At 35.5% G+C, this 22129-nt stretch overlaps 1 protein-coding gene across 1 annotated transcript in view; it reads right to left on the bottom strand.

Annotated features, from left to right (window-relative positions):
* Positions 1-4818: 4818 nt before the first annotated feature.
* The window catches only part of LOC106654894 (transcription elongation factor SPT5-like), a 30850-nt gene continuing 13539 nt past the window's right edge, over positions 4819-22129 (bottom strand). Inside the window, exons 2-4 of the mRNA XM_014375020.2 lie at positions 12995-13312; positions 7577-7962; positions 4819-7485 (exon numbers count right to left, since the gene is read on the bottom strand). Coding sequence (XP_014230506.2) covers positions 4961-7485; positions 7577-7962; positions 12995-13312 — 3229 coding nt within the window. The 3' untranslated portion in view covers positions 4819-4960. The remainder of the gene's footprint in view (positions 7486-7576; positions 7963-12994; positions 13313-22129) is intronic.

Below are 22129 nucleotides of genomic sequence, written 5' to 3'. Positions count from 1 at the left end.
TTTTAAAATCAATCTATAATATGTTTCATAAACTTTATCATCTCTAAGCCAATATTAGAATAGGCTTTTTCAAAGATCAAAATGTCATTTTTTTCAACGGATGGCTTCATACAGACATTAGGGTAGCATTTAGAAGATACCAAATATTTATACAAGATTAATTATAAATATGAGCTATGATTAGATGGGTGTAGGTAATTCATAAAATCTTCAATGAAGATTTTCTTAACTTTTTACAGAAAGTGTCCATACACCAAAAAGAATAAATTGTATACCAATTAGAATACAACTACACAACAGTACAAAACATCACAATATCAAAGTTTTCTCTATCTCTTCATTTTCTAAATCACGAATATCTCCTCATAATAGTCTGCTTGCTAATGAACTTTCCCATATAGAGAGCAATGTGAAGATCTTGAGCCAAATTGTGGAATGAATATTAAGATTCTGTATAATTTATAATTTATAATATAGGATAAATTGACTCGGTATCACAGGGAGTTAAAAAACCGCTGTCAATTTATTGGCAAAGTGCTTCCTCATAAAAAATTATGTTAATCAAAGGGTTTGGTTATTAAAGGGAAAATTCGTATTTCATTTTTAAATTTTGATTATTTTATTAATTGAAACAAAAAGACTTCCTCCCCCGAAGGGAAGGTACATTTGCACATTATTACATTCTATAATATACTATACATATTTTTAGGCATAATCTTTTGTTACACTGATTGCTATGGTCAATACGATACATTTGTCTTTATAGATAAAACACAAATATTGTCAATAGATTCGTCAAAATATAGAGAAAACAAACACACATACAGACCTTTGTTGGTAATTCAATGTAGTTTCCGAATATGTAAACCAAATTGTCCTGCGACGTCTGGTTCAAAATCTCATTTTCAAGCCTATCACATAACTTCCTCTATGTATGAGGAGGCAAAAATGACTATCGATAAAGGGTCTTCAAATTTTAACCTCATATTATAGACCGTGCTTTTTGTATAGGTGAGAAATTTCAGGAACTTGAACCAAACCATTTCCGAATTATAATTAATCAAAAAGTTAATGAAAAAACATTGCAAAAATAAAAATTTAAACTTTTTGACTTTTTGAAATTTTCTCTAAAATCTATTTTTCACGAACTATAAACTATTCAAATTTAAACAATTTCAAGCAATGAATATTTGCGATTTTTTATCTCATTAAGTATTAACTCTACGAAAAATAAAAAAAAAACATAAAAGTCTTAGAATTTGTCAAGCGTATGAATTTTTTCAGATTTTTTCAAGACATATGCCTCTATTCGTAGGTCAGGTTCTGAGGGAAATACCTTAAGCTGGACCCAATAATCCTTCCAAGCATCTGAAAGATTTCATTCATGGCTGGGGAAAGACAAATCCATTTGAAAAGCTTGCGACAGTAATAAATAAAAGATAATGGCGAATAATTTTTTTTGAGAATCAGAAGTTCAATATGATTCAACTTTTCGCTAAGTAAAGGAATTTGACTATTTTTATTATAATTTTAAGTTGAGTAAATAAATTCAAATGGTTTCAAAATATTTCATTGAGAAACACATTTAAATTGAACTTCGATAACTTTATACTAAATTATATAGTTCAATAATCTCATTTCTCATTTTAATATATTACATGAAAACAATGATTTTTCATAATGAAATTTCATAATTTTTATATTAAAACTAAATTTTTATATTTCTTTTGTGCATATTTTGAATCTTCAAAGTAAGGATTACCACAATATGATTCTAATTATATTCATGCGAAATATTTTTCAGCGCGAAAAAAATTTATTCAGCTAGTCAAAACTTTCTTGTCACTGCGTTTGAACAAGGTACTGTTTTGGTGCCGCGCTCGAATTAGATAACTTTTTGCCTCTGCGCGCGAGTAAGTATACTTTGATCTCAAATACTCGATACTTCGTTATAAAAACTATCGCATTGGTAAAAATCGTGTACTTAAAAGTATCGCTCAAATTATCGGATTCTCAATAAGAAAGTTTCGATTTAAATTTCGAAACGATTGCTGCGCACTGCGACGCTTGCATTGCAGCAGTCCTCACGCAGTCGCAGTTGATCCAATTTTTTTTTGGTGAAAGTAGCTGACACAAGTACGCAACTACAGCTCTAAAGTACGTAGCGTCACACGTATCTCAGTCGTGTTTTTTCTCTCCCGGTGTGCGTTCGCTGGTGCCGGCTCCGACACTGTCAATTATACGACCACTTGATCGTACAGCCGAGCCACGTGTTTTTTACTCGTTTCATAAAGTGTGCAACATACGTATCGTCGCGCTTCAGTGCACATTACGACGTCGCAGCGACTGCAATAAGTGATTTAAAAGTAAAAAGTATCCGTGAAAAATCTGTGCGTGTGGGAAAACGCGAAAAACGATGTTTACGCTCAAGGACCAACAAATGTTAGAAAAATTGATAGACTTACGGAAAGAAGTTAATTTGAACAACGAAGAAGAGCGATATAATTATCTTTGTAACTTCTATAGAATAATTCATAATATGAATGCATTTCCTACCAATTTGGTTGAGCTCTTGTTGCACCCGAAAGAGATCGAATGTCTTCTCTGGGACTCCATGAATTACAAGGACAAAGAGCTCGGTTATGAACCAGGCGACCAATTCATTGCGTACGCTAGCGTGTGCTACAAATACGAGCCCGAAGTTGATGAGAATGGAATTATATCGCCACGTCGCACGACATTAATACACCATGCGGTTAAAAACACCAAACAAATCGGCCGTGACTGGAGACAACTGTTCATTGCCCTTTTTGATATATGCGGCAGGTTTGATGTGAATTACACCGACGAGTCAGGCTACACACACTTTCACGCGGCCTGTCGGTTTAACTGCAGCAGAGTCGTCCAAGGATTCCTCGAGCACGGACAAGATCCCAATTGTATCTGGCCAGAAACGGGTGATTCAGCACTACACATTGCTTTAAAATACGCAGGATTGGGCAGTGATATAATGGAGATACTGCTGAGAGGAGGAGCCAATCCTAATGTAGCCAACAACGAGGGATCAACTCCTTTGCATATTATTTGTCAAAGAGATATATATCGTTGCGATGAATTTGTGAAATTTTTTTTCAAAATCAATGGCGAATTGAATCAGCTGGTTCAGATTAACGCGCGTGATAAGTTGGGCGATACACCGCTTCACGTGGCTTTGGAGAAAGGCCAACCGGAAGTGTTCGAGGTGCTGCTAAGAAACGGAGCCAATCCTAACTTAGCCAACGTCGAGGGATTAACTCCTTTGCATATTATTTCCAAGAAAGACAACGATGACGGCTTGATGGAGAGATTTTTTGAGGTAATTGGTGACGTCCAGAAGACGGTGAAGGTCGATGCCCGCGATAATTTGGGTAGGACACCCCTTCAATTGGCAGCGATGCACTGCTTGCCCTACGCAGTCGAGAGTTTGCTGAATCATGGCGCCGATCAGTCCAACTTCGTATTTCCCACTATTAGTCAATTAGACGAGTGCTTCGAGTCCTACGAAGATATTCGAGGTAAATTTCTATTCGCATCTGGCTTTCTAGCCGTCGTCGAGTGCCTAGAGAAAAGAGGATACGAGCTGGAATCAAGAGACGCCCTGATGATTATGATATTATTCCAGCATCACTATTTGTTCCAGGAGTCATGGATTCTTGACGAACTTTTGTGGTACGACGACGACGACGAGGAGCTTGCAAACGAAGCGAGACAGAAAATGTTGAAGTCGGACTTGTCGCTCTACGATCTAATCCATTTACGGCCCCAAGAGGCAGCTAAGCGACTGACGTACTTAGACTACTACGAGTTTGGGAGACAGAAAAATGTATGGTGGATCCGTTCCAAAATGCCAGCAGCAAAGCACGCTCGTTTCGGACACTTGTGCGAGACGATGTCGAGAAAATTTTTCCGGAGTTGGGCGCTGGATCCCTTCTGGAAACTGATACACTACCGGCTGCCCCTTGAGTGCTGTGAACTCGTCCTTGACGAGCTGATGAACCAAGATTTATTTAACATTTTCGTGGCGGGTGGATTTGAAAGGAAATGTAATATCGAATATGTAATAAAACTCGTTGGAGCTGGAAGGGCTCTAAAAACGGTAAAAATTGAATGGTGAAATAATCAATGTAAAAGGAGAGAAAAGTATGATGATGTGTAGGATATTTGCTTGGCGGTGGCAGGCCAAAGCTCGTAAAGTTAATAAGCATATTTTCAATTTTTGTGTCACATTTATTTTTATTCAATTATGCAAACTCTTCATGGCATTCAAATAAATAAATTAACAAAAAATTACTGTTTTATTTTTCTGCCAACTCAGCAGGTCAAAATTTTTTGCACCATCTCTTATCTCAAAATTAATTGCACGAATTAGCTGGCATAAAGGACGATGTCATTCAGAATTACGATGTATACATTTATTTTTCTATATTGTTTCTTTGGTTTTTTAAATTCTAATCTCAACTATAAATAGATATACAGTTATACAATTGAAGTTTCATTAAAATTATATTTACTTATTCTTAGTGTATGATTTGCAATAAAATTTTATTTAATTTCGTTGTTACGATGTAATTAATCGCTGTTTACAGATTCTTTCACGATAATACATTCGAGCAGGAGTTCATAACATAAACTTATGTTTATTTATAGATTTTTATATAATTATTTTAGTAATTGTGTGATTATATCGTTATTGTAAAATTAAATTAAATGAACTTTTTAATAAATTATAAAATTAACTAAAATAAAATTAAAAAAATATAATTAGCCCATAAAACTAAAAATTATTGTGTTATTAAAATAAATGTTACAATTATGATTCAACCTGAATAATGCGCATTTTGAATTGGAATACACATTTTATGGGCCAGTTAAAAATATATGTTAAAAATACAACGCGTAATTTACATTGAACGTCTTACACTTAATTCGAACGTACTTTACACAAGCATCTAAGATTCAACATTTCAACTTCTCCGCTGGAAGATTTTATTATTCCATCGGTACCGTCAATTGCCAAAAGTGTACCCGTCGAGTCGCGGTTTCCCCCCAAAATCACACGGATGCGATCATTTCGCGACGGCACAACAGGCTCGATTGCATCGTAATACATATTAACGGATTTGTCTTTGAAGGGTAAATACATGGTCACCATAGCGTCCGTAATAGCAGTGATATATCCCTGCTGTCCGGCCAATCCTTTGTCAGAGTAGTCGTCGCGCACGCGGACCTCGAGATCGACCGACGGCCAATCAGAAGTGTAGGAGACAAAGGCCTGATTCGAGTCGCCCATGCTGGATCCGGGCGTTTGCGGATTGTACGGGCTAGCCGCTCCACCAGGTGTCATTGGACTGAAGCTCATCGGCGAGGCAGAAGTATAAAACGGGGCTACGGTGGGGATGTAGCCTGTTCCAGCCGGTGACGGTGTGCTGGTGCTGTAGGCTGCCTGGCTCGGGCTAGGATTGGCGCTAGCAGCAGGACTAGGGCTAGTTTGATAGGGTCCGAAGCTTTGCTCACTGCCGTACATGGTTCCAGGTTTCTGGGGTGTGAAAGGTCCTGACTGCGGATAGTTGGGAACGTAGCCCGGTGACGCTCCACCGTCATCCATGCTGTAGTTGTCGAAGTTCTCGTCGCGAGCCGTGGTGTTGGTGACGGTCGGATCCCAGGCGCCGGTACGACCGGGGGTGCGTGATCCGTCGTCGTGCGAGGGCGTCATCGAGCCGTAATGAGGTGTACGCGAGCCAGTCTCGTACATAGGGGTGGCTCCTCCGTGCATGGGAGTTTTGTTGCCCCCGGAGTACATTGGCGTTTGTCCACCTGCACCGTAGGACGGGGTACGGCTGTAGCTGCTGAAGCCGCCCTCCTTCGTTGGTACTCCAACATTGGCAATATGAGAACCGATGAGGTCGCGATCGCGACGAGCACCGATGTGTCCGCCACGACCTCGTCCGCCTCTGCCGCCTCTACCGCGAGCGCCGGGAGTCGATCCACCGCCGCTAGCTGCAGGATGCATGGGCGACGTGATTCTGGGTGACATGAAGCCACAGGTGACCTGCGCCGAGGAAACGACATTGTTCCGTTTGCCTCCGCCGGCCAGTTGCAGATGGCAGGTTTTACATACAAATATACCACCGTTATCGATGAACATTCTTGAGTGCAGGAACGCGAAACTTCTATACAGATGCTTGATTTCGCCGCCTCTCCCGGAATGGGGTCCGTCGACCACTTTGACGATGTCTTTCTTGTGGATGCTGTTTTGTTGCGAATCCAACGCAACTGTATTTCGGTTCTCCTTTCTCTTGGTAAGACCTTGCGGTCTGGCTTCGACGACTTTTCCGTGCATCGACAAGATGTGAAAGTTTTCGCGCTCCAAGCGTACGATCACGCCGACGGTTTGTGGATCTAGTTGTACGAGATCGCCCCACTGGAATTGACCTAAACTGTCCACGCCGGTGGCCATGTCGGAGCACAGCTGAAGATCTCTGGGTAAGACCTCGAGCTCGTGCATGGACAAATCGGAAAATAGCACGACTCGATTCGGCTCAACTTGCAGGACAAAACCGGTGTCTCCTTCGTATCGACCTGCTACAACTTTAACGTGATCGCCCATGGTGAAGGATTTTTTTAATTCATATTCGGTGAACATCAAGGCTTCCGTGAGCTCCTCATGCTTCGGCATGACCGTGATCGTGTTTCCATCGACGGATACGACTTTACCTTGTAAATTCATCAATTCACCCTCCTTAACTTCGACGTTATCACCGGCGCTGAAACTGTGACCCGATGCTCCTGCACCTTCATCTTTACCAGACGATACACCAGTAACTGGAGCTCCACTAAGTTCTAAGTCGACACCCTCAGGGGTTTCTTCAAACTTTTCAAGTTCTGATAGAGTGGGTTTTATACCTTCTGTGAGCACTGCACTCATTGTAAAATTTTTGTACAAAAATCCCTTGCGACTGTATCGGCTCTCTTCGAAAATTAAAAAATCATCGTCACTTGTAACTTCACCACCGATAGATCGGATGGCTTCTGGATCAAATGGTTTTGCAGCAGGTCTTTTTTTCTTGTTCCTTTTCATTGCTTCACTTTCACTTTGAGCTGTTCTTAGAGCACCTCTGGGTCTGGTGTAATCGATTCTCGGTAGTAATTTAAGATGTACTTGATTTTGAGACAAATCCACATAATCAATTTGGGCAATGTCGTCTTTGTAAATGCCTCTCTTAAGCCTAACCCACTGTTTTGCTTTAAGTCCAGTTTGCTCTTTTATAACACGTAAAACATCAGTCATTTCTTTTATTGGAACCATTTGCTGTTTCCAATGCCCCATTCGTAAATTTCCAACATTTTCTATGGCAGCTTTTACGTGAGGTTGTTTGTAAGCTTCTATGTAAACATATCCTTTTACACCATCTGGTGCCACTACAGACTTAATTTGAATAGGTTCGCCTGCAAAAAAAGTAGTCATTAGTAACTCTTTCATCTCATTTTTCTCATCTTTTAAAACATTCATGAAGTTTGTACAAATTTATATACTCACTTGTAAACTGACGAGTTAAACATTTTCTCATCAGAAGCAGAGCTGTTGCTCTTTCTTCTCCAATACGACATTTCACCATCCATAAATTTGGATCTGTAAATTGTGGCAATAACGATAACTGTGGTGAAGTTGTATCACTCACTTTCGGTCCTTCTTGATATTTATTTTCTAATTGACGAACCCATTCACTTACGTCCCCATCTGAAAAATGATTAATGTTTCGTTTTTCCTCTATCAGGTTTATTTCCTCGTTTATGTAATCCTTTGTTTTTTTATCTTTTTGGATTACTTCAACTATTTTTTTTAGTTTTTTGCCTTCATCATGCTTCACATTGTTTTTGTTTTCATTTATGTTTGATGGAATGGGTACTACACATTCGGCAAATCTAACAATGAAAAAAATATGTATCATTAAAATCTACTCTGACCCATCTTTTTCACAAATTCTAGATTGTACTGATTGCAATTAACCCATTAACGCGCAAAAGTGCAATTTTGTGAATGAATTTTCTATTGTAAAAAAATAATAGATAAAGTTGAAATATTTTCTTGAAAATCCATACCCGGGGGTTTTTGGGTATGCTCTTTCAGAATCTGATATTATTTTGGCGAAACATAAACATTATCATTGTTTATTTTGCAATTAAAAAAAAACGTGATTTTTTGACTTAAAATTTTTTTTCAAAGTTTTTTTTCTGAACCTTCAAAAAACGCGCTGCCGCGATTTCTATCTAGCCCATATATTTCTAAAATGGCGAATTTATACCGAGCAACGATTAAAAAATTCCCCCATTTTTTACTCGGAAATTATTGACTTAAAAAAGTCATACAATGAAAAGTGTTAAAATTTGTTCAAAGAATACATGTGAATCTTTTCAGAATTTTTTGGGAACATTTTGAACTTTTTCGACAGGTCAGGAAATGGTCGTATTTTGCAAAATTTTCTACGTAATCTGAAAAATTCTCAAAAATTCACACGTATTCTCTGAACGATTTCAAATACATTTTTACACTCCAAATCGTACTTTTTAGTTGATATTTAACGAATGTGAAATAATTTCCGAGTAAAAAATGGGGGAATTTTTTAATCGCTGCTCGGTATAAATTCGCCATTTTAGAAATATATGGGCTAGATAGAAATCGCGGCAGCGCGTTTTTTGAAGGTTCAAAGAAAAAGTGCACGATTACTGGTGTTATGGGAACCCTCCGAAGGCAGGGCAAGGTAGAAAATCGACTTTGAAAAAAAATTTTAAGTCAAAAAAACACGTTTTTTTTTAATTGTAAAATAAACAATGATAATGTTTATGTTTCGCCAAATGTTTTTTGCAATACGAGTCAAAAACATAAACCTCGTTCGAATATTTTACTTGATCTGCTTGTGCTGTTGGAAGGGTGAAAAAATCAAAAGAAAAGTGATTAAAATATAGGGTAAGCGGGGGTATTACTGCGCAGCACCTATTACTGCGCATTGCAGAAAATGATTGTTTATGACAATTGTATTGTAAATTAATGAGTAATAATGATTTTAAATAATAGATATTGTCCTCCCACAATATTAATAAAAAAAAAATTAACATTAAAACATCAATTTATTAATGTAATATCGATTTGAAATTTAACACCTCAATTGAGCTATTTTTTACGAAAGAAATTGCCGATAACACCCATAGAAAAGTACTTGTAACTTTTTACGTATCTGACAATTTGGTTTGCAAATATCATTTTTACTTACTTAGTATATCTATTTTATTAATACGTCGATATTAGTTTGATTAGTTATATTTTTCTACAATAAATTTGAAAAATAAATTTAGTTACGTATTTTGAACCGATGTATCAATTACTGCGCACTGTATGTACCTATTACTGCGCATATATATAAAGCATTTCATTACAAGTGTCTGCGCGGCCCAATTAAGCGAAATCACTCAGATTCCAACTCACGTAAAAAGTATCGAAATGCACCTAGAAGAACAAGGGGACCCATCATTTCGATGGGAAATTACCTCAGCTTTCCGATGGTGTGGTCAGATTTTCCGAAATTTTCCATTTTCATCCGGAAAAATTGACATTAAGTTTAAAATACAAATATCTTAAAAAGCCCATTTTTAAGATTTTTTTAAATAGTCGCAATCGATAGCTGAGGAAATTTCCTATCAATATGCAAGTTTTCAAAGTGTGAAAATGATTATTACTTGATAAATACTTAGTAAATACATAGTAATCACGGAAAATTCAGTGCGCAGTAATAGACACATGCCCGCGCAGTAATACCTACACCCGCGCAGTAATTGGTGCATCGGTTTTTTTTACAATTAATTATTTTTTGAATAATTTTATCTCATAAACCCCAAAAAAAAACGTTTTTTATGCTTTAACGAAGCTCTTACCTGTTAGAAAAATGATTACCGATATCAAAATAATTTTTATTTTTTGTTAAATCTACTTCAGAATCCGAGGTGCGAAAGGTGCGCAGTAATACCCCCCTTTACCCTATATGAGTAAGGCTTAGAATTTTTTAAATAAACCTGCGCTCGTATGTCACCGATCTTGACGCGCTTTTGGAATGTTATAGTACATGGTAAAAAGGTCCCAAAACCAAAATTTTAGACCCCCTCCCCCCTCCTACCCCCCTCCACCCCTATAAACGTCCATTACTTTTCCACAATCCAAACAACCTCGAATTTTTTCAGATTTTTTGAGTGCTTCAGGCCTTCAGAAAAAATCATTGAAAATTTTGAAAATTCATGTAAGGCGCTACCATGCAATACAAAGCCCGATCTTTTTTTTCACTCATTTTTGGCATCAAAATACATTCGAGGTTGTTTGGATTGTGGAAAAGTATTTTCGTGAATTTTTTCAGATTTTTTAATTGCTTCAGGCCTTCAGAAAAAATATAGATCGAAAATGGACGTTTATAGGGGTGGAGGGGGGTAGGAGGGGGAAGGGGTCTAAAATTTTGGTTTTGGGACCTTTTCACCATGTACTATAACATACCAAAAGCGCGTCAAGATCGGTGACATACGAGCGCAGGTTTATTTAAAAAATTCTGAGCCTTACCCATATATAAGTCTTTATTAATAAGTATAGATTTCAATATTATAATATCAATAATTTAATATGGCAGTCTAAGGCGACTCAATCAAAAAATAATTAATAATTGCTTTAAGTTCAGAAAATTAACAAAAAAAAATATCTTTGTCTTACCACAATAACTTTTACAACTTTTATAAGTTATGTGGCAGACTCTCTTTAATGACAATAAACTTCTATTGTCGGACCTGCCGATTATATACAATTGTCTTGGACTCTTCGAATCCTCAAATTGTTTACAACAAAAAACAGCGCTAAGTAGAGTTGGTCACTCCTATGACGAGCGACGGCGACCAAAGCTACTGCTTCGCAACCGTCTTTCTCTCCAAATAGCACGGCGACCTAGGGTAAACCCACGACCGGCTATTCGTCGAGCTTCGTGGCGACCTGTGATGGCTCACCGACCACTACTCGCTCATATGAGTGTCAACTCTGCTTCTTAGAAGCTGTTGCATCAATCGATCACACGGTAGGAGACGCCTGCCTATATACGCTTACCAGCGCTCGGTCACTTATGGGAGCGTCGCTCGCAGGCAGGCGCCACCTAGTGGTGTGAAACGTAACCACCAAAATAATATCAGATTCTGAAAGAGCATACCCTAAAAACCCCCGGGTATCGATTTTCATGAAAATATTTCAACTTTATCTATTATTTTTTTACAATAGAAAATTCATTCACAAAATTGCACCTGTGCTCGTTAATGGGTTAAAATAAGCTTCAATGTCAGTTTTTTTGAAAATTTCATAAGAACATTTATGTTCTTCAGATAATTATAAAGTTTTGATCTTAACCCTTTAACGCCTGAAATGACCATTTTCGGACAATATTTGTAGCGATAAATTACACCGACTAAAAATTGTTTTAAAAACTCTTCAGATATCATTTCTAACGTAAAGTTTAAGGTACTTTTCGAATCTGGGGTCGGAATTTTCAAAAATTTATTTAATCAAAAGTCATAAGCAATTTTGTAAAAAATAACATGAAATTTCGAGAAAAAAATCTTGTTCAACTCAAATTTCAACAGGGAAAGAAGGTTTCTTCGCGCGTTTCACGCATATAGATTTGGTCAATGGCATGTATACTTAATTGTAAAATAGTTATAATTATGAAATTCAATATGGCGATCATAAATATGACTCACGAAGACCTGTACGTCATAAAATAATTTCGACAATTTTCAACTCGAAAACCATCAACTTTACGAGAAAAAGTTGTAGAATAAAAAGTGTTTAGAATTGATCAAAGAATACGCCTGATTTTTCTCAGAATTTTTGGAACGTTTTTTGGATTTCTAGATAACACCATTTTTTCAAAAATCTGGCGTGTTCAAAAATAAAAAACCAGGCGTATTCTTGTACGTCATAAAATAATTTCGACAATTTTCAACTCGAAAACCATCAACTTTACGAGAAAAAGTTGTAGAATAAAAAGTGTTTAGAATTGATCAAAGAATACGCCTGATTTTTCTCAGAATTTTTGGAACGTTTTTTGGATTTCTAGATAACACCATTTTTTCAAAAATCTGGCGTGTTCAAAAATAAAAAACCAGGCGTATTCTTTGATCAATTCTAAACATTTTTTATTCGACAACTTTTTCTCGTAAAGTTGATAGTTTTCGAGTTGAAAATTGTCGAAATTATTTTATGACGTACAGGTCTTCGTGAGTCATATTTATGATCGCCATATTGAATTTCATAATTATAACTATTTTACAATTAAGTATACATGTCATTGATCAAGTCTATGTGCGTGAAACGCGCGAAGAAACTTTCTTTCCGTGTTGAAATTTAAGTTGAACAAGATTTTTTTCTCGAAATTTTATGTTTTTTTTTACAAAATTGATTATGACTTTTGATTAAATGAATTTTTGAAAATTCCGACCCCAGATTCGAAAAGTACATTAAATTTTACGTAAGAAATGATATCTGAAGAGTTTTTCAAACAATTTTTAGTCGGTGTAATTCATCGCTACAAATGTCCGAAAATGGTCATTTCAGGCGTTAAAGGGTGAAAGTCCAATCTCCATCCATTCATCTTAGTTTTCAGTTAGGGGAGAATGGGATGTGTTGGCATGTGAAGTAAGTTAGCCAAATGTTATTTTTCTCTTTATCAATAACTTGAACCAAGATCTCTTTACTATCCTATACTACTCTATACTCCATATCTAGTGATATGGAAAAATATACATTTTTGATAACTTACCTCAAATGCCACAACACACCCGGCTCTCCCCTACCCGGGAAAATTTTTTGTTGAGTACAAATAGGCTTATAGTTTAAAATACCGTTCAATAATATATAATAAGTAGCGAACAGAAATAATACCGATTTTCATCAAGATGTATGTATTTTTCGTCGTATGTCGTCTGGTTATTTTTCAAATCTTGGACTGTTATATTGTGGTTTTCTATTTTCACAATCTTTCCGTAAAATTTTTTTCGTACTTTTGAATTAATGATTTCTAAATCCATCGTTTTTATGCGGACCGTGAAACTGATGTTATGAGGGGCTACGTCAGTTTCCTCATTTCGGTAGGTTATGATGGAGCCAGTGTTATTCTTGAATGGACCCTTCGCTTTGATTTTAACCTCGTCTTTTGGGTCGAAATGTGTGACTATTACGCAATCATTAATGTTAAATTTCCTGTAAACACGAAAATTGCAATTGAATTATTTAAATAATAGTTTATCTGGGCTACGCGAGTGTCGGCTTTGATTCAATTTTTTTTCGAAGTTTTTAATGATTTATTAATTTATAAATTGAATTAATAAAGAGTACCGTATTCTAAGTACGATTATATTAAATAAAAAACCTAAGTAAATATTCGACGTTCTTTACGAAGAGTAACACATTTCAAATTTTTATCGATGTCTAACATGTTTGGAGAAAAAGCTAATATAACGAAAACTAGCACATTTCAATTGTTCACAACGGAAACTAGCACATTTCATGACATCACAAAGACCAGCACGTTTCAAATATTGCAACAAAATGTAGCACGTTTCAAATGTTGAAATAAAAAGTAGCATGCTTTATGTTATGATTCATCATGCATAAGAAGAATTATTTTATTTTTTTGTTGATAAAATTGTGTGAATAACTTGTAAAACTCCCCGTTATATATTCAAATTCATACATAAGGCCGATTCTCTGTGAAGTCGATAATGCAAAACTTTTTTGAAATGGTAAAAAAAAATTTTTTCTACAAATATGAAAAACTTGTTGTTTTCGATGTCAGATTTATTCCGAAAAAATTTAAGAATTTTCATTCGCAATCGCTGAAACGTGCTAGTTTTACTTAAGGAAAATTGAAACGTGCTAGTTTCAGTTAGAAAAAATTGAAAAGGGCTAGTTTTTATCATAAAACTATTATTGTGTGCTAGTCTTTGTTACACATTTGAAATGTGTTACTCTTCGTAAAGAACATCGATATTATCTTTTCAAAAACTGAGATGATTGAGTTTGCATATGGTATGAGCTTTCAAACTTTGTTATGGATTTCCGATGTCACGTCCGCAACGCGACACAATTTTAAAAAAATAATGATCAAATCTAATTTGAGTATAGTTCGCACCCAGATATTAAGAAAATTGAGCATTTTCCCTATATTATAAACCTACACTGAGAAAAAAATATAATAAATATTATTAGAATTCACAGTAAAAATTACTATAATATCTAATAAGGAGGTGACGTCGACACATTTTAGTAATTTTTACTATTTTTCTTCATCCCATGCTCGAAAGTACGTACTTTCATCTTCGAATTCGGGGACGAAAGTAATACTTTTGCTCCCCGTCAATGTCGCGCGAAAGTTATTATCTCCATGACTACGGCAACCTACATTTCAATTATCGTTTGGTTCTGAAAATGTCTCGGCTTCGCCTCGGGTGCAAAACCTCGCAGGGACGGAAGTTCGACTTTCATCCTTTGTCACGTAATATACTATTAATGTAGGAAAAATTTATTCTTTTGAATTCTATCAAAATTTCCCATTTACTACCGTAATCTTCTATATATTACGCGTTGAATGAATCCTACGCTAAAATTCTGGCCTCCCCAACAAATCTGAAAAATCGATGACTAAAAAAAATAATTATTTTATTATTCGCTCGGCTTCGCCTCGGATGATTAATTACACGTGCTCTGAGACTTTCCAGTTTTTCACTCCCTAGGTGCAAAATATACTATTATAACACTGTGCTAACATTGCAAAAATAAATTTGACGATCGACAAATTTCTTGTCGAATGACACACAAAAAGTGTTGTCTTTATTGCCTAAACAGATTGACTAGCGAATGCTAGAGCATTATCCTTGTATTCTAACAAGGAGACCTTCTCACCTTCGGGTCATGGATTTGGCCCAAACTTTTTTTGGTGATTCAGGACAGTTAGAAAACATGCCCTGTTATGTTAGTTTATGTGAATATGCCCCAGAAGCCTGAGATAAAAAAAACCGCTGCCAATTTATTGGCAAAGAGCTTCCTCATAAAAAATAATATTAACAAAAGGCATCGGTTATTAACTTGAAAATTCGTAATTTTAAATTTTGATTCACTGTCTAGTGTCCTAAGTACGTTAGATCACGACCATCAGGATCTACTGATTGACCTACTACATTTCTATGTTAGCTAAAAGGCCGAGAAAACAAAAACTCATACAGACATTTGTTGGTAATTAAATGTAGTTTCCAAATATATAAACCAAATTGTCCTACGAGGTCTGGTTCAAAATCTCGTTTTCAAGCCTATCACAGAGCTCCCTCTATGAGGAAGCAATAAAAACAATGAATTTACTTAAAAATTGAAAATAACCATTGCGAATGAAAAGACATGGTACTTCCTCCTATATGTACAATCATTCTTAATTTTATGTTCGAGTTTTGTTTATGTACCGTATATGAATGCTAATAAAAAACAATAGTCACTTTTTCGGAGAAATTCTATACTTTGAGAGGAAAAAAAACTATATTAATTGTCAATCCAGTGGCTAAAAGTTAAATTAAAAAGGTCGTTTTAATACGTAACAGTTGTTTCATCAAAAGACAAAATTACCTCTTTGATATAATTCAATGATTGTTTTATTTTTGGATAAGGGAATTATAATGACCTTCATATACTAACTGCTGTAGACCAACTATCAAATAAAGTTTTAAAACTTACAGCCAGATCTATGCTTTTAAATACCGTGAAATTCATGAAGGAATTTTATTAAAAAATTTATGCTCTATAGAAAATACCAAAATAACGAGGTCCGAGTGTCATTTATAGTTGACTCAAATAATGAAACATGAATAATTGGAGGCTCAACTAAAAAATTTGTATTATAAAAAGCAACATAGTCGGCCAGTGCACAAACGTATCAAAATCAACATGAGACATAGCCCTAGTTCGCGTACTTTTATGTACTGGGGCGACGATCCATTCATAATATATTAAAAATAAGGCATCAACAATTTCTTTTACTACACTGTTGACGTACATCGAAATAAATATTTCTTTAAATATGCAGAAGGCACGAATTATCGAACGGACTTCAAGATCTTGACAGCGGGCCGACGGAACAAAAATAACTAGTAGTTACTAGATGATTTGTCGCGCAAATAGCAATGCCGTGTAAAAAAAATATTCAGTACTATTTATGCATATAAGAAAAATGCACTCAATGTCCACATTCAAGTTGACAACTCGTTAAGGGTACATGAAACCTATGTTGATTTTGAAGATGTTAACGAATCAACATAATTAATGTTATGTTGTAAATAAAAAAATTAAAGATTACGAACAGTTCCGAGCAGGTACAAGGTGAAATATCCATTTTTCTTTGCTTATGAAGACACCAAGAAACACCAAAATGCAGAAATTTTATACTGTTTACACGACGGCTAGTTCTGGTCGATTCGATTAGTACACAGCGTTTGACTTTTCGAATAATTTGTGTACTTTTATACTTAAACATATGGCTTAATTTTTATGAGCACACATATGGGGCAAATTTCCTGAAGTGTCCTAGCGCTCTGCCGCACGGTACTTTTTGGCAAAATCACTCAATTTCTAACTCGCTGTAAAAGTATCAAAACACACCTCAAAAAAATAACTAACTAATGATTTCGATAGGAAATTTCCTCATGGTGCAGTCGAATTTTCCGATAATTTACTTTTTCATTAGAAAAAGTAGAAAATAGACCTTCAAGTCCATTTTTTTGGTGGAAATGTAAATTATCGGAAAATTCGACTGCACCATGAGAAAGCTGAGAAAATTTCCTATCGAAACTATATGTTTATTCATTTTTCCAGCCAAATCACAATGTCATAAAAGCGAGTTACAAGTTACAGCGAAGCCGCGCAAGGCTGGAAATCAGGCCGAGCGGCCGAGCGCTAACTAAAACCTCCCGTATTTTCCTTAGTTTTCATCAAAAATACACTCTGAAAACTACCATATCCAATGTAAAAAGACCTCATCTTTCGTTTGGAACAATAAAAAAAGGAAAAAAAGTGGCGTTTTTCGAGATATTAAGCTCTGAATGTTTGATGGTAATTTTCCGGGTGAAAATGGAAAATTCCAGGAAATCGGACCTCACCATCGGAAAGCTGAGGAAATTTCCTATCGAAATCATTAGTTAGTTATTTTTTTGAGGTGTGTTTTGATACTTTTACGGCGAGTTAGAAATTGAGTGATTTTGCCAAAAAGTACCGTGCGGCAGAGCGCTAGGACACTTCAGGAAATTTGCCCCATATATGCACACAGACCTACGCGCATAATTGCAAATCCTTGATATACCCGGTAAATCGAAATTTAAACTACTTATACGTTATTAAGGTGGCTCCTCAGCAATCATAACAGTAGTACAGCGAGGCGTCTGTCTGTCTCTTTCTCGTATTGGGCAGACAACCGCTCGCTCTATTCGAAATCAATGATTATACGCCCATTTTGTTTATTTACTCATTAGTTAGTTCAGTAAGGGTACTTTTTAACATACCAAACAAAAGCTTGAAACTTTCTCTTTAATAAAATATATATTTTATTAAGATGGTTGATCTTTTAAATTAGTTATAAACAATAAAAGACAGTATCACATAAGAGCCCGTGTTAAAATTGCCATGTTCAAACTTGTTTATCTCAAAAGTTTGATCGTCAACCGCATGTTTTTTTTGGAATCTCATATAGAGCCTAAATGACTCTATAATGTATAGAGCCTCCATAATCACTTAAAAATTGCTTCGATTGGCGATATTCATGTATGTGCAATATATTGGCAACGTATATGTGCGTTATAACGGCGATATATTGCACATATATGAGCAATTCTTTAAATAAAACGCATTTTTGGAGGTAGAATCGCGGCAAATTTTTTTTCAACCTACTTGGATACGGAACCCCAGGAAATGTTTTTGGGGGTCCTAGAAACACGTAACCACGTAGGAACCATTGAAAGTTCAATAGTGCTAATTTTTATAGCTACTTTTGTGATTTAGAGGACGAAAAATCATGTTTTCTCGTAAATCCGGCTAATCACTCAATTTTTGAGTCGCTAAAAAAGTATGAAAACTCATTTAAAAATAATAACTGACTACTGTGTTCGATAGGAAATTTCTTCAGCTTTCCGATGGTGTTATCAGATTTTCTGCTAAGTCGCACATTCACCGAGACATTGGCCATCAAAGACGCCAAGCTAAATATCTCGAAAAACTCGGTACGGAAAACTTGATCGTTGAGGTTTATTTTCAATTTTTCTTTGTGAAAATGAAATTTTTTGGAAAATCTGACTGCTCCACAAGAAAACTAAGGAAATTTCCTATCGAAATCACATATTCATTTTTATTTTCAATTAAATTACAAGCGAGTTTCAAGACGCGTAACGCTGAGAACCGCGAGACCACACTAAAAACGATTCGATAACAGAAAACACTGGACAGAGTAATAGAAATTCGCTGGTATAACATTGTAATTCGACTCAAAAAAAAAATGAAGATATCATTTCGATAGAAAATTTCCTCAGCTTTCTCATGGCGCAGTCAGATTTTCCAAAAAATTTCATTTTCACAAAGAAAAATTGAAAATAAACCTCAAAGATCACGTTTTCCGTACCGAGTTTTTCGAGATATTTAGCTTGGCGTCTTTGATGGCCAATGTCTCGGTGAATGTGCGACTTAGCAGAAAATCTGATAACACCATCGGAAAGCTGAAGAAATTTCCTATCGAACACAGTAGTCAGTTATTATTTTTAAATGAGTTTTCATACTTTTTTAGCGACTCAAAAATTGAGTGATTAGCCGGATTTACGAGAAAACATGATTTTTCGTCCTCTCAATCACAAAAGTAGCTGCAAAAATAAGCACTATTGAACTTTCAATGGTTCCTACGTGGTTACGTGTTCCTAGGACCCCCAAAAACATTTCCTGAGGATCCGTATCCAAGTAGGTTGAAAAAAAATTTGCCGCGATTCTACCTCCAAAAATGCGTTTTATTTAAAGAATTGCTCATATAGGCAAATTTACACTTGCCAATATATTGCCCCTATATTACACAAAAATTAATAATTTAACTGCAATATATTACCCATATATTGCATGTTGATCGGATGAATATAAAACAAAGTTACAATAAATTTACATACATAATAATTGTTTATTATTATTGATTATTATGTGAATTTCAATTTTTTAAATTATTAGTTTATTTGTAATTTTAAACATATTTCAACATTTGAACATATTTGAAACATAAATCAATAATAAGAAGAAGATAAGTAAAGTGAAACAATTCAACGACGAGGGTGTCGTATTGAACCAATCATAAAATTTATCGTGAATTCGATAGCTTTCTGGGAAAAAGCACATTTACGGTTGACATAATCTGAAAATGAAAAAAGTTACTATTTTTATTCATTATTTGTCACGATAAGACATGCGTGGATCTCAGTTTTTCTCTGGTCATATATATTTGAAAAACGTTTCCGCTCTAGATTTCATTAAATAAATGAATTTTGCCGGCCGTTCAGACAACAGCTGGCTGAGTTGTTGAAATTTACTTCTTTTGTTTTTATTTAGAAATGTACATCTATAAAAGTAGTTTTTGCCAATATACACAAGTGTGTGTGTGTAAGCAAAGAAGATAGACACGTATAGAAGCCCAGAGCTTAACTAAAAATCGAGGCTGGCTCATATGATACCAAAACCAACTTCAAGGGGGCGCGGCGAGCAACCTAAACCTGTAATGTATAACCAACATTTAGTCCCTTGGTTACCAAAGTCTTCGTGGTCGAGTGGTCAAGCGCTCGGCTTCGTCTCTTGCGTCGAGCGGTCGGGCTTTGGTTCAATCCCAGGCCGCAGATATTTTTTTTTACATTTTTTTCTCAAATTACAAAGAATAAAGTAAGGATTTCGCCTCTAGCTAATATTGCTTATAAAATTAAAAATACTCTGATAAATTTATTTATTAAGGGTTTTTTTAAATGTGAAAAATAATAATCAAGCGATACGGTCCATTTAAAATTGGAGTCCGAGATATTTTCATAAAAAAGAAACTTCATTTAACGAAATTGACACGAAATTTTTTTTCGAGGCGTCTAAATATACATTAATTTAATTTAATTTGCGTTTGAATTAAATGTGATTTTTTATTTTTTTGTAGAAAAAAGAACATGAAAAAAAACGTTTGATTATCAATGCAATTTTAATTTTACGACCAATATCAGCAAAGAAACGAAATCCTTACTTTATTCTTTGTAATTGGAGAAAAAAATGTAAAAAAAAATATCTGCGGCCTGGGATTGAACCAAGGCCCGACCGCTCGACGCAAAAGACGAAGCCGAGCGCTTTTTTTTTTTTTTTTGAAAAATATATGTTTATTGATTAATATTATGATTTATACAGTTTTAAACATATACAGAAACTTAACTGTTAGATGACACGTATTTAGCAATAAATGGAATGATCCCTTGGGACACTCGCCATTATACAGAGGTTTATATTTATATTTATAGGATACAAAATGCAAATGCATACAATGAATTACAGCTTCTTAGAAAAATTTAAAAAACTAAGAGTTTGCTACATTTGGAACTGCTTATTCTAAACTTAATCTTAAAAAAAAAAAAAACTAAAGAAAATATTAACATATATACATTTATAACGGTTTTACTTAGAGTATTTGAAGTTCTTTAAGATAATAGCATCAGCTTTGGTTAAGCTTCTACAATAGACTAATTGACTTTCATTGAATGATTCTATACATATTTTTTTATTAAGATTATTTCTGCTGATATGATATAGTAGATGTTTACCATCTTTGTCAATTATAAAATTGTTATTGTCTAGGTAGAAGAACGCTTCAGGGGGCACATACCCATTAGCTAGAGAGACTTTTATGTAACCATCATTGTAGTAGTAAGGGCCGAAGATAAGGCTATTTGATTTGCTGAGCAGAGAACTCCTAATGTAACTTCTGATAAAGTAAATCATGAACGTGTCGATTCTTGGAATTTGAGCCATAGAAAGTATATTAAAGTTATTTATCCTTTTGACGTAATTGCTAGTAGCAGTTCTGTATTTATTTAAGCAGACGCGTAGCACTCTGCGTTCAAATAATCTCAACTTTTCCATCGCAGAAGCAGACAGGTTGAAGAAGCCGAGCGCTTGACCACTCGACTACGAAGACTTTGGTAACCACGGGACTAAATGTTGGTTATACATTACAGGCTTAGGTTGCTCGCCGCGCCTCCTTGAAGTTGGTTTTGGTACCATATGAGCCAGCCTCAATCGCGCCTATAGTTCTGTGCTTCTATACGTGTCTATCTTCTTTGGTGTAAGTACGTGCAGTAACTAGTAAGGTCAAGGCCGGGCGCAGTCGCGTGCGTAAGAGAGCTCACACATAATATGCAAATAAATCGTCGATGATCGCGAAAGACAAATAGCTACGAAACATCAGTAGCAGCAACAGGCAAAAAAATCAACACACGTATAGATGTAGTATATAAGCGTCGCGTTGAGTAAACTGAGCTCTGCTCTGAAGACGATGCGAGCCACGACCTCGGAGGTCGGGATTTCTCACTCGCATGTGCGTAGCTGCTCGGCGCCAGTAGCGGTAAATTGGGCGTCGAATTTTATATATATGGGCTATTCCACAACAGGTGTTGCAGGCCCAAAAAATGAAGTTGAAACTAACCATTTACTCTTCAAGAACACAATGAAAAATGAAAATCCTGAAGAGCACAGCCCCCTAGGTCCAACCCTCATGGATCTGCATGGACTCAAAGTTGGATTTTTATGTTTTGAGGATATTCTGCTTGTTACTCTGCTTTTTTGGGGTGAATATAAACAAAATTTTAAACCATGTTTTTTCATGTAAAATTTGATGTAGAATTCAAATCTGTACTCATATGAGACATTCATAAGCTCAAAACCCCTTAAAATTGAAAAAATAGAGCAAAAGACCATCAAAGTCTAAAAATAAATGTG

This window comes from Trichogramma pretiosum, unplaced genomic scaffold (assembly GCF_000599845.2).
Source record: "Trichogramma pretiosum strain Unisexual culture from Peru unplaced genomic scaffold, Tpre_2.0 scaffold56, whole genome shotgun sequence".
Taxonomy (NCBI): Eukaryota; Metazoa; Arthropoda; class Insecta; order Hymenoptera; family Trichogrammatidae; genus Trichogramma; species Trichogramma pretiosum.
The sequence above is the reverse complement of the archived record's forward strand: the minus strand, read 5'-3'. Positions and strand labels throughout refer to the sequence as shown.